This window comes from Gouania willdenowi, chromosome 22 (assembly GCF_900634775.1).
Source record: "Gouania willdenowi chromosome 22, fGouWil2.1, whole genome shotgun sequence".
Lineage (NCBI taxonomy): Eukaryota > Metazoa > Chordata > Actinopteri > Blenniiformes > Gobiesocidae > Gouania > Gouania willdenowi.
Genome location: NC_041065.1, coordinates 30250252 through 30272076, shown reverse-complemented (window position 1 = coordinate 30272076; position 21825 = coordinate 30250252). Strand labels below are relative to the sequence as shown.

The window sequence follows — 21825 nt, the reverse complement described above, 5'->3', positions numbered from 1 at the left end:
GTAAATGCAGTATAAATGAGCCTCAGGTATGAGCTCAGCAGACCAGGAGGTTGTGAAAGGATGTGGTACCGCGTCATTTTTCAAGCCTCGGGCTCAAGAGCAGAGCACACTCAAAAAGGGGAGGATAAAGGAAATATGTTTAAATTATTTATGTATTAGCTACCCTTCATAGTCGGACAAGGTCGTCATTTTCAGACCCTGGCCAAATTTCAGTTTTTCACTGCCATCACATAAGCAGTAAATAAGGTGAAAATGTATTTAATTTCAAGTGCCAAAAGGGACAAACGCTTTCCTCTTGCAGTTTCGTTGTTGAATGTGTCGGGGGCACAAAGATGCTAATGCATTTAAATGAGCAGTACTATAGGCCGGTACCGCAGCTCTCTCCTTTCAAAACATCCCTCTGATGAAACCATACATTCAGTGTAAAAGGAGTAATTCATCTTAAAGGTCATGCTTTGATTTGGAGTCTATACTTGAAAAAAATCATTTTTAGCATTGATGTGCTGTGCACATTCAACAGACTATAGTGCACATCACTTACTCACATCTTCCTCAACATGGTGCGCGTAGACTTTGTTGTGTGTATGGCAATTGACGGATGTGCCGAATGGGATTAGGCAAAACATCAAACATGAATGATTCACATCTAATAGGTCGGAGAATGGTAATATTCAACTGACGAGGAAGAGTGTGATGCAATCTGATGTATCAAAGCCCGAGTGAAATTATCAGAGGATTGTCTAATCTTATTCATTTGGTTCCTCGTTTCCAGTGATCTCCGTCTACTCGTGCTGCAGGATGAGGAAACATGACACATAGATGCAGAAAGCCTTTATATTCTGCTCCTCAATGAATGTATTTCTTCAACTGCACATTGCTCTGATCTCCCAAATGACATAAAAGTGGAGTATATTCTGTGCAATAGTGCATATTTTTAACATCAAACTCTACACAGACCAGAGGTAGGCAACTTTTATCACGTGTTTGTTTGATCGGAGGGGTCACGTGATCAACATTCATGTCAGCATTTGGAATAATGAGCGATCTGAGCATTAATACAGGAAAGAACAAATATACGTTTTTACAGTCATTTTGTGTGTTTTTCTCTCATTCTGTGTATGTTTGTTGTTGTATTGCTTGTTGTGAGGCATTTCGTGCATTTCTATTGTCCTTTTGTATTTTTTGGGAGTTATTTTTGTGTATTTTTATTTTAACTTTGCTTCTTTGTTTGTACTGTGTGTTAGGAAGTTATTTTTCATGTTTTTTGTGTCTTTTTGTGTACTTTTGTTTTCATTTTGTTCTTTTTTGTGGTGGCTTTGTGTGTTTTTGGAGCGTTTTCTGTGTTTTACTCTCGTCTTTTACTGTATTTTCTGGCAGTGCTGTTATTCTTTGTTTATGTATTGCTGGTTATTGTTTTACAGAGTTTTATTGGGCTTTATTTACCAGTGATTAGTTCCCACTGCTCAGAAACACATGGAAACCAGTTGTATTTTTATTATTTATTTATTGTTTGATTAATAATTTTTAAAAGGTTACCTCATTCAGATGTAGCCTATGTATATGTTCATAACAGGAGCTATGCATAATTAAAAAACAATATTTATAAACTTGTAAATAAGCAGTAGGAAATAAATAAATATTAAACTCCAAAAAAGGATAACTAGGAATAAATATTTGCTCCTTGGTATAGATAGTAGCTCTAACAACCGGTAAAATGATACACTTCAGCCTGTGCATGCAGTATGGGGCAGAATTTCTGTTTTGGTATCTCCCAGGTCTCTCTGAGGACTGGGGTGATATGTTGTGTGTCTTTCCAGATGTTTGAATTTAACCTCTGACTATCTTTTATAAGAATGGACAGTAGTATACTCACAGTGATGTTAGCAGATCTGGGTAATGAGGATGATCTAAAGGACATTCTAGGGTTTCCTTCTTGCCAGTTAGGAACGGGGCAGGGATCATTCCATCTACTTGTAGCCATTGTCGCTACGGAAGGAAGGGTCTCGTTACTTTGAGGAACCGTCTTCTTTTCCTTCTCCCTCCCTCTTTGCAACTTTCTCTCTTTTTCCCAGCAAGGCGTTTCTTTTCTCCCATTGTCCTTTTCCTTCACTTTAAAATCCAGTCTGTCCCTTTCCCATTGGTTCCCTTTTCTGGTAGTTTTGTTTTCCAATACCACACCACCATTCCTCTCCCACAAAATCCTATTTTCTGTATCGTTAGCCTTGTCCATACTTTTATCCTGTACTTTTTCATTCCTGTGTTTTCCAAGGGTGCCATTGGCCACCAGTTCGTCAAGTTTTCTCAGCCTATCGATGTCAGTCTCGAGATAAACTCTCCCAGTGGATGACTGCAACTGAATCTGAGTGCATGGCTGTAGGTTTTGTTCTAAGTATAAGCAGCTTTCTACGTTCCCCAACACATCTTCAGGCTCTATGATCTTGCAGCTGGGCAACGTCCTCGCCCATTGGTGGATGGACATGGTAAAATCTGTTAAGTTCTGCTCCTTGACGGTCCTGATATTTGAGTTGGTTGGGCTGCTCCACAAGTTTGTCGCTGGCGTAAATGGTGCAGAAGCTTTTTTGGGAACTAAACGTCGTGGTAGTTGAGCTGGTGTTGATGGGGGTGGTGGTGGCGGTGGAGGAGACAAAGGCTGATGACGAAGAGTAGAATGTTTTTGACCAGAAGTGAATGTGTCATTAAACTTTACCACTCTACAAGTAACCTCGTTCAAAAACTGGGAGAACTTGCGTCTGTCCTCAGTCTTTTCATCCTGGTCTTGAGGTGAAATGGAAGAAATGTTCCTGCTCAAGGATTTGAATGCACTCTTTAATTTTGACTCTTTCCTTGGTGGGTTGCATGTCTTGCTGGGGTCAAAGTCTTTGTTGCATTCATTTTTACTACCAGGGTGTAAGAACATAAGATTTTGATATATTACTTCTTCTTCTTCAGCTTTTGGAGTTTTTTCATTTGATCCATCAGTTTCTTCATTGGTGTCCTTCTTTATTGGGCTTCGAAATAGACAAGTGGCTCCTGAACTCCAGCTATTTGTATCCCAACTGCCATCGTCATCACTAGAGCTGCCATTGCGGCTTAGTAGACCAGGACTTACACTTTGATCTCTGGTGTAATCATCCAGACTGGCTATTGACCGTCTCTTCATGTGAGTAACCGATTCCTTATTGTTGGCTGATGCTCTTCGAAGGCTTGACGCAGATCCTTGGAGACTTAACAGTGAAGGAAGAGAACCCTGAAGGCTGGATGGAGAACCTTTGTTCGTGAGGAGGCTGCTAAGAGAGCCTTGGAGTAAAGGAGACGATTTACGACGCATTTGAGGCTCTTCCTCGTGGTCGCTGTAGGATCCTGAGAACACAGGGCAAGACGAAGTTGAAGAGCACGAGCCGCGATCCTGTCGACTTAATACCACTCGCGATCTTGACCTGCGCTCCAAAGTAGCCATACCTTTTGCTTTCTGCCTCGCAGTCCTCGGTGATCCTTTCTGGACAGACTCGAGCCTGAGACCATTGTCTGACACGGACACACACAAGTGAACCATGTCAGGCTCACTTCAATGGTTTCCTGTCTGGCTATGCCCAGTTTCAGTGGTTTGCCCTAGTTGTCGTACCCCCCAACCGTGGAGCCGAGCTGTCGGACGGTGACACACTTAAACTGCTCCAGCTGAGCAGACAGTGAGCCTCTAAAGAGGCCAGAGCCTGATAGTCATTTACAAGTTGACCAGATAACTAGTTATTGATTATGTCAGTTGAAATGTTTGCATTTTAAAACAGTATATAGAACAACACCAGTGGTGTGGCTGTGAGCATCATCTATAATGACTTTGTTTATTGACTCTAGTGTTGGACATCAGCTGGAAAACCAGGTCAGAGATATTGACGCAGCAGCCAGCCAACGTGGCCAAAGATCAGTTGGTCACATATGAAACATCTGTGGATTGCTTGTCCTTTAGGTCAGTGTTTCTCAAATGGGGGTCGGTGTACCCCTAGGGGTACGCGGCGGCACTACAGGGGTTACTTGAAAGAGAGAGAGTGGAAAATTAACAAATAAAGTATCAGTCTTGGTCCCACACCAGGCGTTTTATGACCGGAAATGATACAAACTATAGAATACATTTATTCAGTAGCCACTAAATCAGTGTTTTTCAACCTTGGGGTTGGGACCCCATGTGGGGTGTTTGGATCACCTGAAATTTCTGAGAAATTAAAATTGATCTTTTAAATGTTCTAATTGTCCTTTTTTTTTTTTTTTTTCCTTTCTTTTCTTTAGGGTCTCCAGAAATTCTTGATATCAAAATGGGGTCATGATCCAAAACCACTGCACGAAATATTGTTTTTTTTTCCACTTATTTACTAAATGAGATTATTTAAAATGTGTGTTATCACTCGTTCATTCCATCATTATGCTCTATAATTGTTTTTAAGCAAAACATTGTAGACGGACAAACGGGGTACTTGGATTCAGACATGAGAGAAAGGGGGTACTTGAGCTAAAAAAGTTTGAGAACCACTACTTTAGGTCATATGTGTCAAACTCAAGGCCCAGGGGCCAGATCTGGCCCTTTGGATCATCCAATTCGGCCTACAAGAGAAAGTAAATTATTGTGTAAATGAAACACAACAATATTTGCCCTTTAATATTGGTCACTTATTGTTTGGATATTGATGATTTCTTACATATTTTACATTTGACGTATACGTAGAGGTGTAAACTAGACCACTATAATGTTGAAATTACTCGTTTTCCCGTCTTTAGTCTGTGGCCCATTATCAAACTATCAAACTGCTCTGTATTTGGGATTAAAATCAGTTTGATGCTCCTGTTTTAGGTTCTTTTTAGGTTTTTGTCTAAATGTCAAAAGCTGTTTTTAGTTTGAAACAACCATATCAGCATTGAAAATAGGCTAAATTGATGAATTTAAAAGGAATAATGTCAGCATTAGATTGAATAATATGTCGTTGTATATTACATAAAAAAAAGTCTTGCAACGTCAAATGCAAGTTTGCTTCTTTCCTTTTCATTCATTCAACCACCAAAAGAGATACGTTTCTTTCATCTTCACACGTTGCATTCAAAAAGAAAAGATTCACAGCATTTCTGATTTTTTCTGGCAGTCAAACTAATATAATTCAATAACTTTAATCATATGCAGCAGCACAAGCATCCTTCAGCTCTTTGAATAATGCACATTCCTGCCCACCAAATATATTCTGGCAGTATCGTCTGATTCACCCAGAGCTTTCATATCTGATGTAAAAGATTTCAGATGCCTCATTTTAATCCTTTCAACTTTCTATATAAACTTTATAGATATGAAGATGTCTACTGTAAGCTTTAGACCTGCTGATCATAACAATATTGTCTTCAAACCTTGCAACTTTTATCTCAGCGGGGCCACAAAAATGTGTTTGTTTGATCGGAGGGGTCACATGATCAACATTCATGTCTGCACTTAGAATAATGAGCGATCTGAGCATTGATACAGGAAAGAAAAAATAGTTTTAAACAGTAATTTTGTGTGTTTTTCTGTCATTCTGTGTATGTTTGTTGTTGGTTTGCTTGACGTGAGGCATTTTGTGATTTTCTGTAGTCGTTTTGTGTATTTTTCCTGTAAAATATGTTTTTTGGAGTAATTTTTGTGTATTTTTGTTGTCGTTTTGCTTGTTTGTGGAGTCATTTTTCATGTTTTTCTTGTCTTTTTGTTGTCATTTTACTTTAATTTCATAATTTCATTTTTGTAGCAGTTTTGTGTGTTTTTTGGAGATTCCTCTTGCCTTTAAACTGTATTTTCCTGCAATGTTGTAATTCATTGTGTTTTTTTAATGTATTCTTGCTCTTGTTTGTGTATTTTCTGTCATTTTGTATATGTTTACTTTGGGGGCCGAATAAAATTAGACCGAGGGCCGAATGTGGCCAATTATTTCACAATTTGAACTTCTTTTATTTTCCACAAAGGCATCGGTATAAAATAAAAGGTTTGTCAAAATGTACAATTATTTATATATATATTATATTTGTGTCTGTTTTATGTTGTTTTGTGTGTTTATGGAGTAATTTTTGAGTTTTTGTTGTTTTATGTATTTTTTTTCCGTCATTTTAAGTGATTCATTTGTTATTTTAATATTTTTCTCCTATTTTGTAGGTTTTTTTTTTTTTTTTTTGTGTTTTTGCTGTTCTAAAAAGTAATATTACTGATTTAGAAATATACTCAAAATAGTATGAGTACCCATAAAAGCGCCTAAATTACAGTAACGTGAGTACTTGTAATCCATTACTTTCACCTCTGGCTGTAGGCCATACATATTTAAAGCCTACCCTCCATATATTAACCTGGCCGGGGGCAGAATGACCCCCCCCCCCCACCCCCCCCTCCCTCCATCACTGTTTATGAAAAATAAATAAATACTTGTAAATAATTTCACTTCATGTCAAAACGGCTTTTTTGTTTTAGAGCCGCAGTGATATTTCTTTAACTTTTTGATTAATTGGCTTTCAGATGAGCATTTGATGACCCATGTATCTAATTGCTGTCAACAAGATGATGTTGTCATGGAAACTGTGGTGTGTGTGTGTCGTCTGAATCCATTGGTGTGGAGGAGAGTGATCTGTATATATATATATATATATATATAATATATTTGTCTTCTTCAAAATGCCAAGGCAATAAAACAGACACCTATAGAAATATTGTCAGCAGCAGGATCCGACCTTACAGGAGTGTTGTTGTATTAAACCTGACAGAAAAGACAACTCATCTTTTTTTTTTCATCTCTATGTCAACACTGGTCCTGATGGAAAATCATTTTTAATTGAAAGAGTGGATAAAAGAAGGCTAGAGGCAGATACATTGGAATAAATGATGTTTTAGGTGCTGAGCTGCACTTTAATTACAATCATGTGTCCATACATCTGCACATACTGTACAACGTCTGCTGTTTATGTATGCAATACCTCCCTCTAGTGGCTGTTTGAGGTAAAGCCACTGCGTCGTGTTTTAATTCACATCCTCAATGTTTTGCATTTAGTTTAAATCGAATCAAACTGTAGAAACTGACTTGGTTCATCTTGCTGTTAATGAAAGATTTCTTTGAAAAAAAAAAAAAAAGTCACTATCTTTATCTTTTCTTTTTAAATTTCATGTAAAATTTTACATTTATTTTTTGAAATTCAAGAGATTCAAAGTGTTTATTATCATGTGCACAGTAACGAAACATGTTTCCCTTAAAATGTGATTTTCTGATCCGAGGGCCACATACAGTAATCAACATTCATGTCAACATTTAAAACAAACATTAATACAGGAATGAACAACTTTGCTTTTGTTGTTATTTTATGTGATTTGGAGTCATTTTTGTGTGTTTTGGGTTTTTTTGGTGTGTGTTTTTGAAGTCATTTTGTGCATTACAGTTGCCGTGTTTGTGTTGTCATTTTGTACATGTTATTTTTGTTTATTTTGGTCGTCGTTCTATTGTCTTGTTTTTGTCCTTTTGTACGTTTTATTTTGAGTAATTTTGTGTGTTTTTTTTCGTCATTTTGTTCATTTTTTTGTGTTATATTTGTTTTTTTGGTTTGTCGTTCTGTAATTTTTAATCATTTTACGTCTGTTTGTTGTCATTTTGTATATTCCTGTAGTCTTTTTGTGTATTTTGTGAGTAATTTTGTTATTTTTTGCTGTTGTGTTGTGTATTATTGGTCTTTTTTGTTCAATAATGTTGAAGCACAATTAGACTGAGGATACTGTATATCCTTCACTAGGTTGAATTGCTTTGTGAATTCAACTCAGTGCTTATGGAATCATTCTCAGAGATTATGCTGCACCTAAAAGATGATATGACACGTTTACTGCACATACATCACCTGCTCTTACGTGATGTGAAAGTCCTGTTCCACAACATCCTCTAAGTGTCTTTTAGGAGACATTTTGATTCAAAATGTCCAAGAGAAATGAAGCCTAAAGAGAATATTTTCTGTTTTTACACACATCCATTTGCTGCTATGTGATGTTCTACAGCTTAGAAAATGTTTAAACAATAATAAAGATGAGTGAGGTTTATCACAAAACCTGTATAACTCAGAGCTGAGCTCAGGGGGAACTCCTGCAAACACATCCATAAATAAAACCAGTTCTTTACTTAAAAATCCATCTCTGCCCTGTGGGGCTTTTTTCTACCTTTAAAATGTTATATTTTATGGTCAGGTGTGTTTCTGTCAGACCTTCATTAGAAATTAATAACCCAAAGGCACCAACGCCACAAAACACACACGTAATTGGTTTAAAGTTTCTTTATCTCTGTGTTTTTCAATAATCCGTCTGTCAGGCCATTTATTAGCATATAAACAAGCTGCCTTTGCACTGACATGGTTGGTTTGAGCAACTGGTGATAAAAAAAACAGGTGCAATAGGCAATTTTAGGCAACATTAGGCAATTCTGAGCAACAAGGAGAGTGTGGGAAGATGGAGGAGCAAAAAATATGCCATCATAATGTGAATTTTACATCAGTTTCTGGCAAAGAGATAATGCTCTATTTTACTGTATTAATGAATACATGGAAACGTCATGTGCAGCATCACAAGTCAGTCACCTGTGTTCAAGACAGCAGCTGTTAGTGTTTAAAAGAAGATTATAAACAGCCAAAAATGTGAAAATACACAAATTGCATCAAGACAGCATGGATTTTTTTTTTAAAATAAATAATTAATTTGCTCCATGAGGAAAAAAAAACTGATGTTTAAAAATGCCATTTTTGCATTGACTCCAACTGTTCCCAAAAGAGCAAAATTCAAAATGATGTAAAAAAAAATCCAGGTTTTGAAATAAAATTCTATTTCCCAAGCATTTAATTAACTTTATTAAGGAATAATTAAAAAAAAAAAAAAATATATATATATATATATATATATATATACTGAATATAAAGTTCAATATTACTCAATTATATGTTTTTATTCATTACATTTAAATATTTACGTCACTACCTTTTAGTCATTTGGTCATTTCTTTTATTTATATACCTAATATTTTGTTTTCTTATTATTATTGCTTTATATAAATCTTCTCATTTTAAAGAGTCTAATTTGAGTAATATTAACTCAACTTTTAACATAGTTAGATTTAATAATATTGATCAGTTTTATTGAATAAATATGTGGTATCTTTTTTTACAGTGTATAATGACTCCAAAATGTTGTCATGTTTTTAAAATGAACATTGAAAATGTATTTAGCAAAGAAAGTGGATAGTATATATTTACAATACTATTTTGATGCTGTGTAAATTAAATTTTCAATAAATCAAAAATTACTTTGGTGTCAATTGAGTAAAAAAAAATTGTCAGAGAAGTTTTAATAAGTTTAACAGTTTTTGAATAAACAAAGTGATGGACGTCATAATTTACAATGAGCTTAAAGTAGGTACACACCCAGGTTTTTTTGCTGATCTGTCACTAGGGTAAAAATCAAGAGTAAAAATGCCTTGATTATGGGCGTGGCTCCTAGAGTAGTTAAGACACGCCCAGTCACAGCAGCCCCACCCCCAAAGTGCTGCACTGTTCTGCACTGGCGCTGTCAATCAATGCTAACGGAGAGGAGGAAACCTAGTCCCTCCTCCCATCTTTTATAGGAGGGGCGGGGCCAAAAGTGACGGTTAGTGACATCACTGATCTACTCTCAGCCAATAGCAAAATGAACGTGTAATAGCAGCATTCAACCCATAGAGGGCAGTCTGACATTTTACAACTAAAAACGCTAAATTTAAATACTTTGACTATAATTTGAAGAGTGTGACTAGGATTAATAAACTATACATTACTTCATATTTAATCATATGTGGATTCAGCAGAAAAAACTTGGTTTAGGCTGTACTTGTGCTTTTACGTCATTCTTTACCGTTATTTCATGTGTTTTTTTTGGCACACGAGGAGGACAGTGATTTATACTTGATGAATTTTTTAGTTGTGGTTAGTTTATCGCGTTGCCCGTGATTTGACGTCACGGCGATAGGCATTACATTTCTGTTGTATTCAGATGTTTCCATGAAAAACCATTGTTTTGTCACAACTTTTAATCCATGAAAACATTAGAAATGTCACTTCTGCATCAGTATGTGAATGAGAACAACCTTTATATGAAATACAAGTACAGTTTATTTATTGATTTTTCTCATTATACCGTGCAGCTTCAAAAAGATTAAGCATGATTAATAATTTGGTCCAAAAGGTTTTGATCACTCTGACATTTTACAACTAAAAACGCTAAATTTAAATACTTTGACTAAAATTTGAAAAGTGGGACAAGGATCAATGAATTACATTATGCCATATAATACCTAATCATATGTATTTAGTTGAAAAAAGTCGTTTTAGAGTGGACTTACAATTTAAATGTTCAAATTTCATTGATTTTTTCATAAATTTTCAAAAAAAATATGGCACTTCAGAGGCTGTAGTGCCACCTTCAGGACTATTTGCCTGTTTTTGCACCTGAGCCAATCTGGCATGGGAATGGACCTTTGTGCATAACCTTATGATTTTTCATGCATGTGGTTGAATTTCCTCATAAGAACAGTCAGTATTTTTAGTGTAGACGTGTTCACAATATGACACATTGCAGACCTAACTTGTGTATGTGATGGAATCTACATCTTCGATCTGTTTAAAGGATGAATGTGTGCACAAGGTTACACATGCTACAAAAAAACTCATCATTGTTGCAGGTTGAGGCCATGCATGCGTGTGTTCCACCCACACTTTTACAGTGAACGAGGGCTTTTCAAAATGCATGACATCTAAAACAATATATTCAGTGAACCTAGCAACCCCTTGGTGTTGTTTTGTCTTCAGTATATTGTCGCCATATATGGTGCTGTCACTCAGAGAGGGAGAAAGGCTGTTGACATAATGTAGGAGAGACAGCACACTTGATAGCCGGGGAATTCATCTTTGTTAGATGGAAAAGTAAATGTGGCGTGATAACGAATGTACATTGCAATCAGTGTTTGGGTGCCGTAACGGTTCATTCATATGCCTGAACATGATTTTTGAATCTCCGTGCATTAAGAAGAGGGAAATAAATGAAGGGTGGTGATGAAAACGTTGTGATGAGAATCTAGAGGAGACAAATTGTCTCATTTTGGAGGCAGTGGGAGTATTCATAGACGATGCATGAGTGAGTGCGAGCTCAACAAAGCAGAAGACAGTTCACTGCCTTTCAAAGAAATAAAAGTTTCATTGTTCTTTTCATGAATTACACAAACTTTATTTTCTGCAAACAAAAGAATCAGTAAGTGGACGAGACATTCTGGTTTTTTTTGTTTTTTTTCAGCTTGTCTGCACATCATTTCGAAGGTCAAAACTACATGTAGAGCAATTTTTTTTTATTGCAATGAAATAAATAACTTAAATGTTCTGTGGCATGTACTGTATGGTTTAGGTTGTGGGTTAAAAAATAGTCACAGTCAACCCCAGAAAATCTGTCGTAACGAACAATTTAACAAAAAGCAAATGACTAAATAAACGAAAAGAAAAGAAAACATACTATTAATGCATGATTTTGTTCTGAACAAATAAATAAATGTATTAAGAAACAAATAAATGAATAAACAAAAAACAAAAGAAAACACTTAATTTTGTTTTGAACAAATAAATACATTTATCAAAAAGCAAAAAAAAAAAACAAAAACAAAGAAATAAAAAGAAAACGTAAAAATCAACCATGTTTTATTTTTTATTTTTCCATAACTTTCTTTTTATTTCTGTTTATATCTGTTTTGCTTTGCCTCTTTTTTCCACTGCAGACTGGGCTTTGTACATGTCTATCATCAATCTTTTGCTTTGAAGCCTGATATCTCCGTGCTCTGCTTTCCATCTGAAGCCATCAGTCTTCATTCATGTCCATGTTACTTTCCACTAACATTCTAGAAATAAATAGCTTTCTTTGGTGCCTATTTGCTTTGTGCATGGACGTGTACAGAGGTGAGTTCCTCATAAAAGCTTTATTGGACAAAGGGAAGAATGACACCATGAGCAGGGGGAGCTTTCAGGGGAAGTGGATAATGGACTCACACTGGGATCACGTAGCTCTATGGCTTTATCGACGTATGTTGGCTCAAATAAAAATTGGGGTATTGGTGAAAACTCCCAGTTACCATGGCTACAGACGAGTCTCTGTGTGCATATGGTGTATTACGGCTATGTGAAGCCACACGGGACCAATTATCTTGTTTCATATACTGTGAGTGGGCAGGGCTCTGTCTAAAATAGACTTTATATGTTGTGATTGTACAAATTAGAAAAACAGTTGTTGAATGATGATGTTTTGAAAAATGTGTGATGATTAATAATTGAGGAGGAAGAGGCTTTGTTTTCTGCACCTCATCAAAGCAGTGTTAAACGTCCTTCAAGTGGACACGGGTAGAAAAAAGAGACAGAATAATCAGTTCACTCAAATGTTTTTGATATTTTCCATTGATTTCAGTCAAGGTTGGGGTCAATTATAATTGTAATTGCTGTTGTAATCATAGTTGATTTACAACTGAGGTCAGATAATTAGGGCCCGAGAACAACAGTGTGTAGGACCCCATTGTGACCCTCCCATGACCAAACTTCCGGTTAACTTCAAAACAAGAGCCCTATTTATAAAAGTGTTAAAAACTAATGGAACACCAGAAGAGATGCTTTTGTTTTGAAAAGGGGATGTTTGACTTTTAGCTTGAAGCTGGTCCCAGTTCCATTTTACATTGCAGTCGCAACGCATCATGGGGCGGTTGAGTATGACTAGTGTGCCCACTGTGCATACTTAAAAAATGTCCTAAAATACTACATCTATGTATTTCTCGCATACTCAATCTTTTCATACTATCTAATGTGTACGCACTACATAGTAATGTTGACGTCAGACTTAGTATGAGTAGTATGTTACTATGACATTTACAACACAGCCTCGATCTTGGGTTCAAACTTATGATGGACAATATTTGATGTTGAGCGTTAGAGAAACATCACCATAGTACAGAGGTGTTCAACTTATTTTAGTTCAGGGGCCAAATAACGAGCAGTTTGAGCTTAAGTGGACCAAAGATTTTTTTGTGGGAAAGAGAGCAAATTTGCACAACTGCGTAGTTAGCAGTTAGCAGGGTATCCATCATATAGTATGGAAATGTTATATTTTGTTATGTAGGCGTGTCCTAGACTGATCTTAATATGGTGTAGTGACCAATGTGGGGACCATAGTTAAAAATACAGAAACAGATGAGTGAATTACAATATAAACATAAACACTGCAGTGATGGTCCACCAGAAAAGAGACAACATAACACAGGAGTATGAATGCTTACAATGAACGTAGATTATAAGAAAGGTCCCAAGTCGAATTCTTCATTGAGACCCTTAGGATTGAGAACATCTAAGGTGAAGATCCAGAATGCTTCTCTCCTTAACAGGTGTTATGGCAATTTTTATATTCATCATCATATCGTCAAATGTATGTTCATGTGTACAATTTGTCATGTTTTAATACATGATGACTCCATTACTCTTTGCACTTTTGAACAGCTGAATCATGTTAGATTAAACAGTACAGATCGTATTGTACTCAGTGCAACACAGAGTCTCTGCTGAAGGCCAAAACTCAAACTCACATGCAGATATACACGAACACACACACTATCAAGGATAGATAAGAGTGGCGCCCAATCTTCCTCATAATATACACGTCTTCATCATCCTCAAATATTTCCACTGTTGGGCATCTGACTCCCTCCTTCTCCTTATCTCAGGGTGGAACTTCTTATGTTATCTGTATAAAAGCTTAAGCTGTGAAACTGTTAGACAGAGCGGGTCTCTGTCTTCGGATCGCCTGGCCGGGCGGTCACTAATTTTTGTCCATCTTTGTACTCTTTTTTACTTAGTTTTATAATAAACCTTTTTTATAAAATCATCAATGCCTCGCTTGGACTCCATCACTCAACCAGAGCAATAAATCATGTCTCCAAATGAGGTCAACCGCAAATTTGCCGTGACACAGGAGAGCGTTGATGTCACCACCTCTTTTGGGAAAGTAGACTTGTTCGATACCAGTGTATTTAAGTACTGGCATTATGTTGCGCTTGGGTGAAATGGATTGCCACAGGACTTCTTTGATCTTGATTGTGGATATTTGAGGGGTGTTCGGAGATTCTGATTTTTTAAAGCTCTTGTTGTTTTTCTGATGATTGCGAGGCCACAAGGGCACTTCAGTGTATATATTACATTGCTGGTACTCCATGTGATAGCCCCTCTGATATGAAAAGTTTTTTCTCGTCCTGTAATGGTTGAACGTTTTTGTTTTTTGAGTGAAATTGCATTGAGTGCAGTGGCCACAGCAATAATTTCCTTGTGGTACTTGTGAAAGAAAATCAGGTTGGGTGAGTGAAGCTAAATCCGCTCTTACCAGCATATTCTTTAAATTGGGTGGTCTTTTTAAGACAATGCGATGCGGTTTGGAGAGATCTTTCAAGTTTGGATCTGATTGAATGACATGCCAGTGTTTATTGATTATGCATTTGAAGTATTTGCTTAGAGGGGAATATTCAATAATGCAGGTAACTTTGGAGTCTGTTTTTTTTAATTTTTTATATGCTGTAAGCGATCCATTTGAGAAACGGAGTCAAATTTTTTACGGGCTCTGGAAATCCATTCGTCCATATGTTGTATTTCCTTGAAGCGTCTGACCAGGGCACTGGCTGGAAAGAGCGTCCATGAAGAATAGAGTTCCTGTCAGTACTTTTTCTGAATAGGTTAGAGCCAACTGTGTTCCCCTCTTTTGATTGGCATTGTGTTCCATGGTGAATTTAAGGTTATAATTGTTTGTGTTTATAAAACTGTGGAAATCCTTAAGCTGTTGAGTAGACAAAAAAAATATCATCGATGTACTTCCTCCAGTTCATAATGTTCACGCGGTGTGGGTTCAAACTTTCATTGAAGATGATGTTGTGTTCCAAATTTCCAACGAAAAGGGAAGACATGACTTGGACCCCATGCTGGTGTCGGACAACTGGATGTAAAAATCAGATTGAAAGATAAAATATATATATTGTGTATATAGTAAGTATAAATGGCAATTGTAAATATGTGTAAACAAATGTCCATTTATTAACGCCGATATGTATCATGTGACTGCCTTGTTTAATCAAGCACACTACAAAAACAGGTGACCTAATGCTACATTCATGTCTGATGAAGGGCGTCCAGCCCGAAACGTCACATTTTTGGGTGTAAGTTAAATTAAAATTGGGAGCTAACTTCCTAGTTGTGCAGACTTTTTTTTCCTTGCATCTGTTGGTCTTTTTGATCCAACACACAGCTGTCAAAGAGATATGCGTATTCTTTTGGATTGTGCTACAAAGAGAGGAAATTTGAGGTTTGGCGTTCAATCCCAGTCTATACCCGTCTATGTGCCGAAGTGTCCTTGATAAGGACACTGAGCCCTAAATTGCTCCCAGTAGTCAACTAGCGCCTTGCATGGCAGCTCAGTCCCATTAGACTGTTAATGGGTGAAAAGCCCATTTACCATTTTAAATAGGGTTGGGTACCAATATGGCACCGGTTCCGATGTAAACGGTACTAACCAGACCGAATAAGAACGAACATTTGGGTGCCCCGCCCCCACCGGCTGTTGATCGTGACATCAGTGCCGTTACTCATCAACAGATTCAGCACACCTGTTGCTCATAACTGATAGCGAGAGGATAAAAAGGCACACATGGAGTTTACTTTGAAGTCGAACAATGCACCGTGTTTGATAACCTACGTGACCCGGAGCTAAGCGGGTCAACAACAGCCGGTGTCGGCCCACCCGGACAAATTGAGTCCCGCTCTCAGCCCTGCCAGTGAGTACGACGGACATCATCACAGATGACGACAGCAGACTTTCATCTTCGGGTAAGTCTAGTAAATTAATGCCAACTGTAAATGTTGCATATCAACTAGGCAAGCTAGCAAACACCATTGCCATTCAACGTGTGCCAACAACATATAAGTTATGTCCTTCAACTCAGTGTCTGCTGACTTTCTGCTTAATGTTAAGCTCATAACAAGTTGTGTTTGTTGACAGAACCTAAGTTTTAACATCAGATTTAAAAGGCACAGTTTTGCATTTACACAAGCTTAGCTTATGCAGCTTTATTGCAGGCTAGCTCAGGGGTCTGCTGTGACCTGTGGCTTTTTGACTCTTTTACAATGGCTCCCTATAGCTTTAAAAAACTATTGAAATAATTTTTTATTTTTTTTTACAGGGGCTATTAATGATTCTTGACAAATAAAATCATGATATAACAATATTCATCCCCAGTATTATATTGTTTGATAGTGTATTGTTTTATTTTATATTATATTATTCAAATGTTGTTTATTTATTATTCCCATATGTTATTTGGTAAAAATGGACTTGATTTATATAGCGCTTTATCCCCACACTGAAGCAGTCCCAAATCGCCTTACATATCAGGTCATTCACCCAATCACTCTCACATTCACACACCAATGGGACAGGACTGCCATGCAAGGCGCTAGTCGACCACTGGGAGCATCTTAGGGTTTAGTCTCTTGCCAAAGGACACTTTGACACATAGTCAGGTACTGGGATTGAACCCCCAACCTCTCGATCAGAAGACGACCCTCTACCACCTGAGCCACGGTCGCCCTATTTGGAGAGATATTCTTGAAGTTAATATTGTGTTCAATTTGGCCTTGAAAATAAAAGGGTTTTGTTTTTTGACAAAGTGTGAGGTTTCATTTTTTCAAGTACCCGTTTAGCACTGGAACCATTTAAAAAATACCAAGTAGGCACCGGTATCGGATAAAACCCAACCGATGCCCAACCCTAATTTTAAATGTTTCATGTTTTTCCATCATTTCTCATTTCTTGAGCAAGCCGGATTTGATGCACTAAACGGTCATATTTGGCCCCCTGGTCTTGAGTTTGACACCTGTGCCATTGTAGATCAGACTGTATGATTGGGGTGAGGCTGCAGATTTGCTTGGTTGGGTTTTGGTCAAAGGCCAAAGAATGGGATTGCCTTAGAATGATGACCTGAGGATTCAACTGCAGAACCAGCAACAATAATGGGAGTCCCCAGATAAAAAAAAAAAAAAAAAAAGAGAGAAAAGTCCATGCTGTTATCTTGTTAACCATCTGGAAGAACAGATGCACCACTGGGCTCTGGGCCATGTCACGTCTCAAATTAGAGGTACATTGTTGCTAACACGGTTCTGTTTTGCTGAATAGAGCTAGAAAACACTCCCTCAAACAAAAATCCAATCATTCCATTTAGTTTTTTTCAGCCTTCACACTGCGGAGTCAGGATGAAATGGTGTTGTAGGTGGGATTTTTCTGCTGCAGATCATTAATCTTTCCTTTAATGTAGATCCCACTGAGAAACACGCTCAGAACTCTGACCTTTTTCTTCAAATTACTCCGGGGCTCTTCATCACAGCACATGTGGATGCTTTGATTAATCAGAGGAGGTGGGATACTTCCTTTAAGGTCATTTTTGCAGAGATGACCTGGAACAGAAGTGACACACAACCAGTAACACACAGTAACACCTCACAGCAAATCCCTGTACGTGCACGAGTAGCTTCCCTGTTCGATTGATTCTGATGAAACTCTCGATAAAAACAAGTCATATTTATTCTACAAGGACGTGTCACGGTGCAGCAGCTTTTTTTCCCTTTTGCCTTCAACAGCTCAAGTCCTCGGAGCGTGCACAAACATAATTGGACAAAACCTCAAGAGCCCGAATAGAAGCTCAAAGACACAGGAAAGAGCTATCATGTAACCTACTTTTTAGACATCCCCGTGCTGAAATGAGAGTAACATCTACATGGAGAGTGAAGACATATCTTTGACATCCTTCCCATCGGATTATAACAGTGGTGTTACTGTGGAATAAAAGCAGCAGCAGTAGAAAGGGGTCATCATGTGCTCATGTTTCCAGGAAAAATCCAGTTTAACACAGTGAAGCTCAGAGACGTGGAGATTGTTAGTGATGATGTGATAATAAAGATATATTTGGGATGTAATCACATTTCCTGACTGACTACACTAGTGCAGTGCCCGTAGAAGGTATGCCTTGCTATAGAGAAGTTATAGGTTAAGTAGCTTTTTCATGGATGGTTTACATGGGAACTTTAATTCCTCTTCAATTCAGAATAAAAGTTAAATCCTTTTTATACTGACCTTATAAACACTCAATTCCTAATGTAAATTTAGTTCTGAATTACATACACACACACATACCAAACAAATTTGACGTTGCACGCCCTTGAACCAAGCAGCAGCCATGTTGAAAGTCTCAGGTCAATCTGAGCCTGATTCGCAGAGATGTTTGAGACACACACGCACGCACGCACGCACGCACGCACGCACGCACGCACACACACACACACACACACACACACAGAGGTTTCTTGCTTTATAGATAGATAGATAAATAGTAGCAAACAGCACAGTGTGTACTTAAAAAATCTGAGCTTCATCAAAACTGTACTGTGTATGTAACAAATCAATAATGCGTAATCTATTTAAAGCTGAATATATAATAACAAATTTTAGTTTTTTTTTTTTTTGAAACTGTTCCTGTATTTCATCTAAAGCCAAGGTTCCCAAAGTGGGGTACGGGCATAGGCAGAATTTGAGATTCTTGCCAGGGAGGGGTCAAAAGAAAAAATAGAATTTAATATATAGACCGTCTCGAGATTCGCACCAATCACAATGTGTGTAACATATACAATAATGCAAAAATGATGAGTAACATAATTGATGATGTTGAGTCCAAAAATTTGAGTTGACGTGTCGTTTAATGTTGTAAATTCATGATAAAGTCAGACCGCTTTCTGCTTCATTTTTGCTGCAGTACCATGCATGAACTGCTGGGTGCAGTGTCGCTTCACCATTTACATTGTGTAGAAGAATTGCACAACAGAAGAAGAACCAACCTAAAGTCTCAAAAGTTTGGGACCATTTCACTGAAAACTGATACTACACACCTGAGATAGAACTAACATCTGTGACATGAAACTAACAGCAATATGTTACAATCAAAGCAGTACATGTACATTACTGTAATGAAAACTTTTTGGCCACTTAGAGGGGGGGGGGGGCAATGCTCCACCTGCCATCAACCTATACTCAGGGTACACAGAGGTACACAAAATGTCAGAGGGGGTACGTGAAAAAATCTTAAAACAGCATGACAACATTGGAAACAAGAACATAAATAGACCAGAAGTCAGGAGCCTCCATGCATTGCCACAAATCACACATTGGCCTTTGTTAGACTGTCCATTGCAACATTGCAGAGTTATGTGCATCATCTCAATCTCAGCCTTGTCATTAGTTGTATAGCAAGTTGTATTTCACAGTTTCAGGCTGATGAATATGTATAAATATATGTTTCTGGTGTTTTCATGGATTGAAAGTTGTGCCAAAACAATGGTGGATGTTGATATTGTGGCTGAAATTGAATGCCTCACAGAGAGATGCCATATCACAGGAAACGCGATAAACTAACCAGAACTAAAAAAAAAAAAGGCATCAGGCAAATCACTGTCTTTCTTGTCGGGCGATGAAACACAAGAAATCACGGTAAATAATGAAGTCGCTGTCTTTGCGTTCTTCTACTTGATTCCCAATCCCACAATGCAATGCAGGAAAATTTTCCAAAGTTCAAGTCACATGACCATTTGTCAAGAAACCCATTGTTTGTGAAAGACAATCTCGTGAGCAGCAATTTCAACCTTTGTTTGTGAGTAAATTCTATTTTTCAGAAGAAAATTCTTCTTTTTATACTGTATATCTTTTGAGGCCTACACTATATAAAAACAAGACTCATTCCTATCTAACAATCACAATACCTTTTCATTGTTCTTTATTCTTTACAGCAGTATTGCTTGCACTCTGAATTTTAGGCTAACTTGTTTACAGTTCATACTCTTATAAGACGTATTCATCACTGTGTGAATGAAAAAAGAAAATATTATTTAATTTAAATCTATAAGCAGGGTTTGTAATTAATCCCTTGGCGCTCCGACACCTTTCTCTCTCTCACAGGTATGATTTAAACCCAGCACGACCGTCTCGGCTGTACTATCTTATTATTGGGGTTGACAAGGCGTTTGCACACAAGGCTGCTTGTTTCTAAGCAACAGAACTTTACAGAAAATCTAATTAGATCACATGTCAATCTAAGCTTCTCCATCTAATCGCAACACGTGAACCTAAAGGAAATGATTTGCATTGTAAAGCCGACTTCAAACGTCATGCATACAAAGCAATCTGGTCGTATTAATTATGATATATGGACTATATAAAAAACCCAGAGAAAAGCATTATGGGTACTATAAAATGAGGCTTAAATTAATACAGCTATTAAGAAAAACACATTATTTTCAGTGCAGTAAGGATGTGAGAGGGTTTTGTTTTTTAAACATTTGAGCTATAGATGAAGCGACATGTTGGTTAATTTTTGTCTGTTGACACAAGTTTGTTAACATTTGTATTTGATTCTGCCTGTTTCAGCACCAGCACTGAAGCAGCATTCAAAGACCACCCAGTGGGAGGCACTGGCACAGATACACACCCCTCACTGTGAGGAAAACATGATTGCAGAGCAGTAGAAAATAACCACAAAGCCTCATGGTCCTCTAACATACAGTATATACGTATGTGTATAAGTGTTCTTTCTGCCAAAATGATTTCAATATCATGGCAAAACTAGGGTTTGTAATAGACCAAGCATGGGCATCTTGTGGTCCTGGGTGTAATTTTGTGAGGCCCCAAAAGAGAATGCACAATATGACTTGGAAAAACACACAAAATGACACACACAAAAGCACAATAGAAATACACGAAAAAATTAAGTGGGACACTGAAAGCGATCCATGAATTTTTGATAACTTTTACAGTGTTTGCAGGGCGGAGCTGTGAATTTTGGGCAAAAATGACAAAATATAAAATTTTTGAAAAATGCTCCCATTTGCACATACGAAGTCAGATTTGTGACTCAGTTAATAAACTCCTGGCCCTAAACCAGCTCAACGTGGAAAAACGGACATTGGCGCGTTATTGCCCCCTACAGAGTAAAGAGAATTTAATATGAGACAAATGTCACAGGAAACTTTTCGTAGGGCGTTAAAAGTTAGCCATGGATTTTTGATAACTTTTACGGTGTTTGCAGGGCGGAGCCATGAATCTTGGCCTAATTTTTTTTTTATTTGAAATGCTCCCATTTGCACATACGAAGTCGGATTTGCGTCAAACGTGACTCCGTTAATAAACTCCCGGCCCTAAACCAGCTCAACGTGGAAAAACGGACATTGACGCGTTTGCGTGAAGAGAATTAAATATGGGGCAAACGTATTTTAACGCACTCCTCCTAGGGCGTTTCACTGACTATCTTTAAATCGCTGGAGATCATCCAGACAAGTGAGACATCAAAAGTTATCTAGAGATTTTTGATAACTTGCATTTTGGCCAAAACCTTTTGAAAATTTTAATTTTTTAAAAATGCTGCCATTTGCACATACAAACTTTGATTTGCAGTTTACCGCCGCTTGCGAATATATTTCTGTTTGTTATTGTAGTCATTTTTTTTTCATTTCTGTTGTCTGTGGTTTTTTTTTTTATTGTAGTTTTGTTTGTTATTGGAGTCATTTTGTTCTGATTATTCTGTCAGAATTTGTGTCATTGGAGTAATTTTTTTTTGTTTTTGTTGCCCTTTTGCGTGTTTTTAGGAGTCATTTTAGTGTTTTCTGTCGGTTTGCGTGTCGCCCGATTTC

At 37.4% G+C, this 21825-nt stretch overlaps 1 protein-coding gene across 1 annotated transcript in view; it reads left to right on the top strand.

Moving 5' to 3' along the window:
- The window catches only part of wdr25 (WD repeat domain 25), a 134018-nt gene extending 113404 nt beyond the window's left edge, over positions 1-20614 (top strand). The window contains exon 7 of the mRNA XM_028438683.1: positions 20567-20614. Coding sequence (XP_028294484.1) covers positions 20567-20578 — 12 coding nt within the window. The 3' untranslated portion in view covers positions 20579-20614. The remainder of the gene's footprint in view (positions 1-20566) is intronic.
- Positions 20615-21825: the final 1211 nt, after the last annotated feature.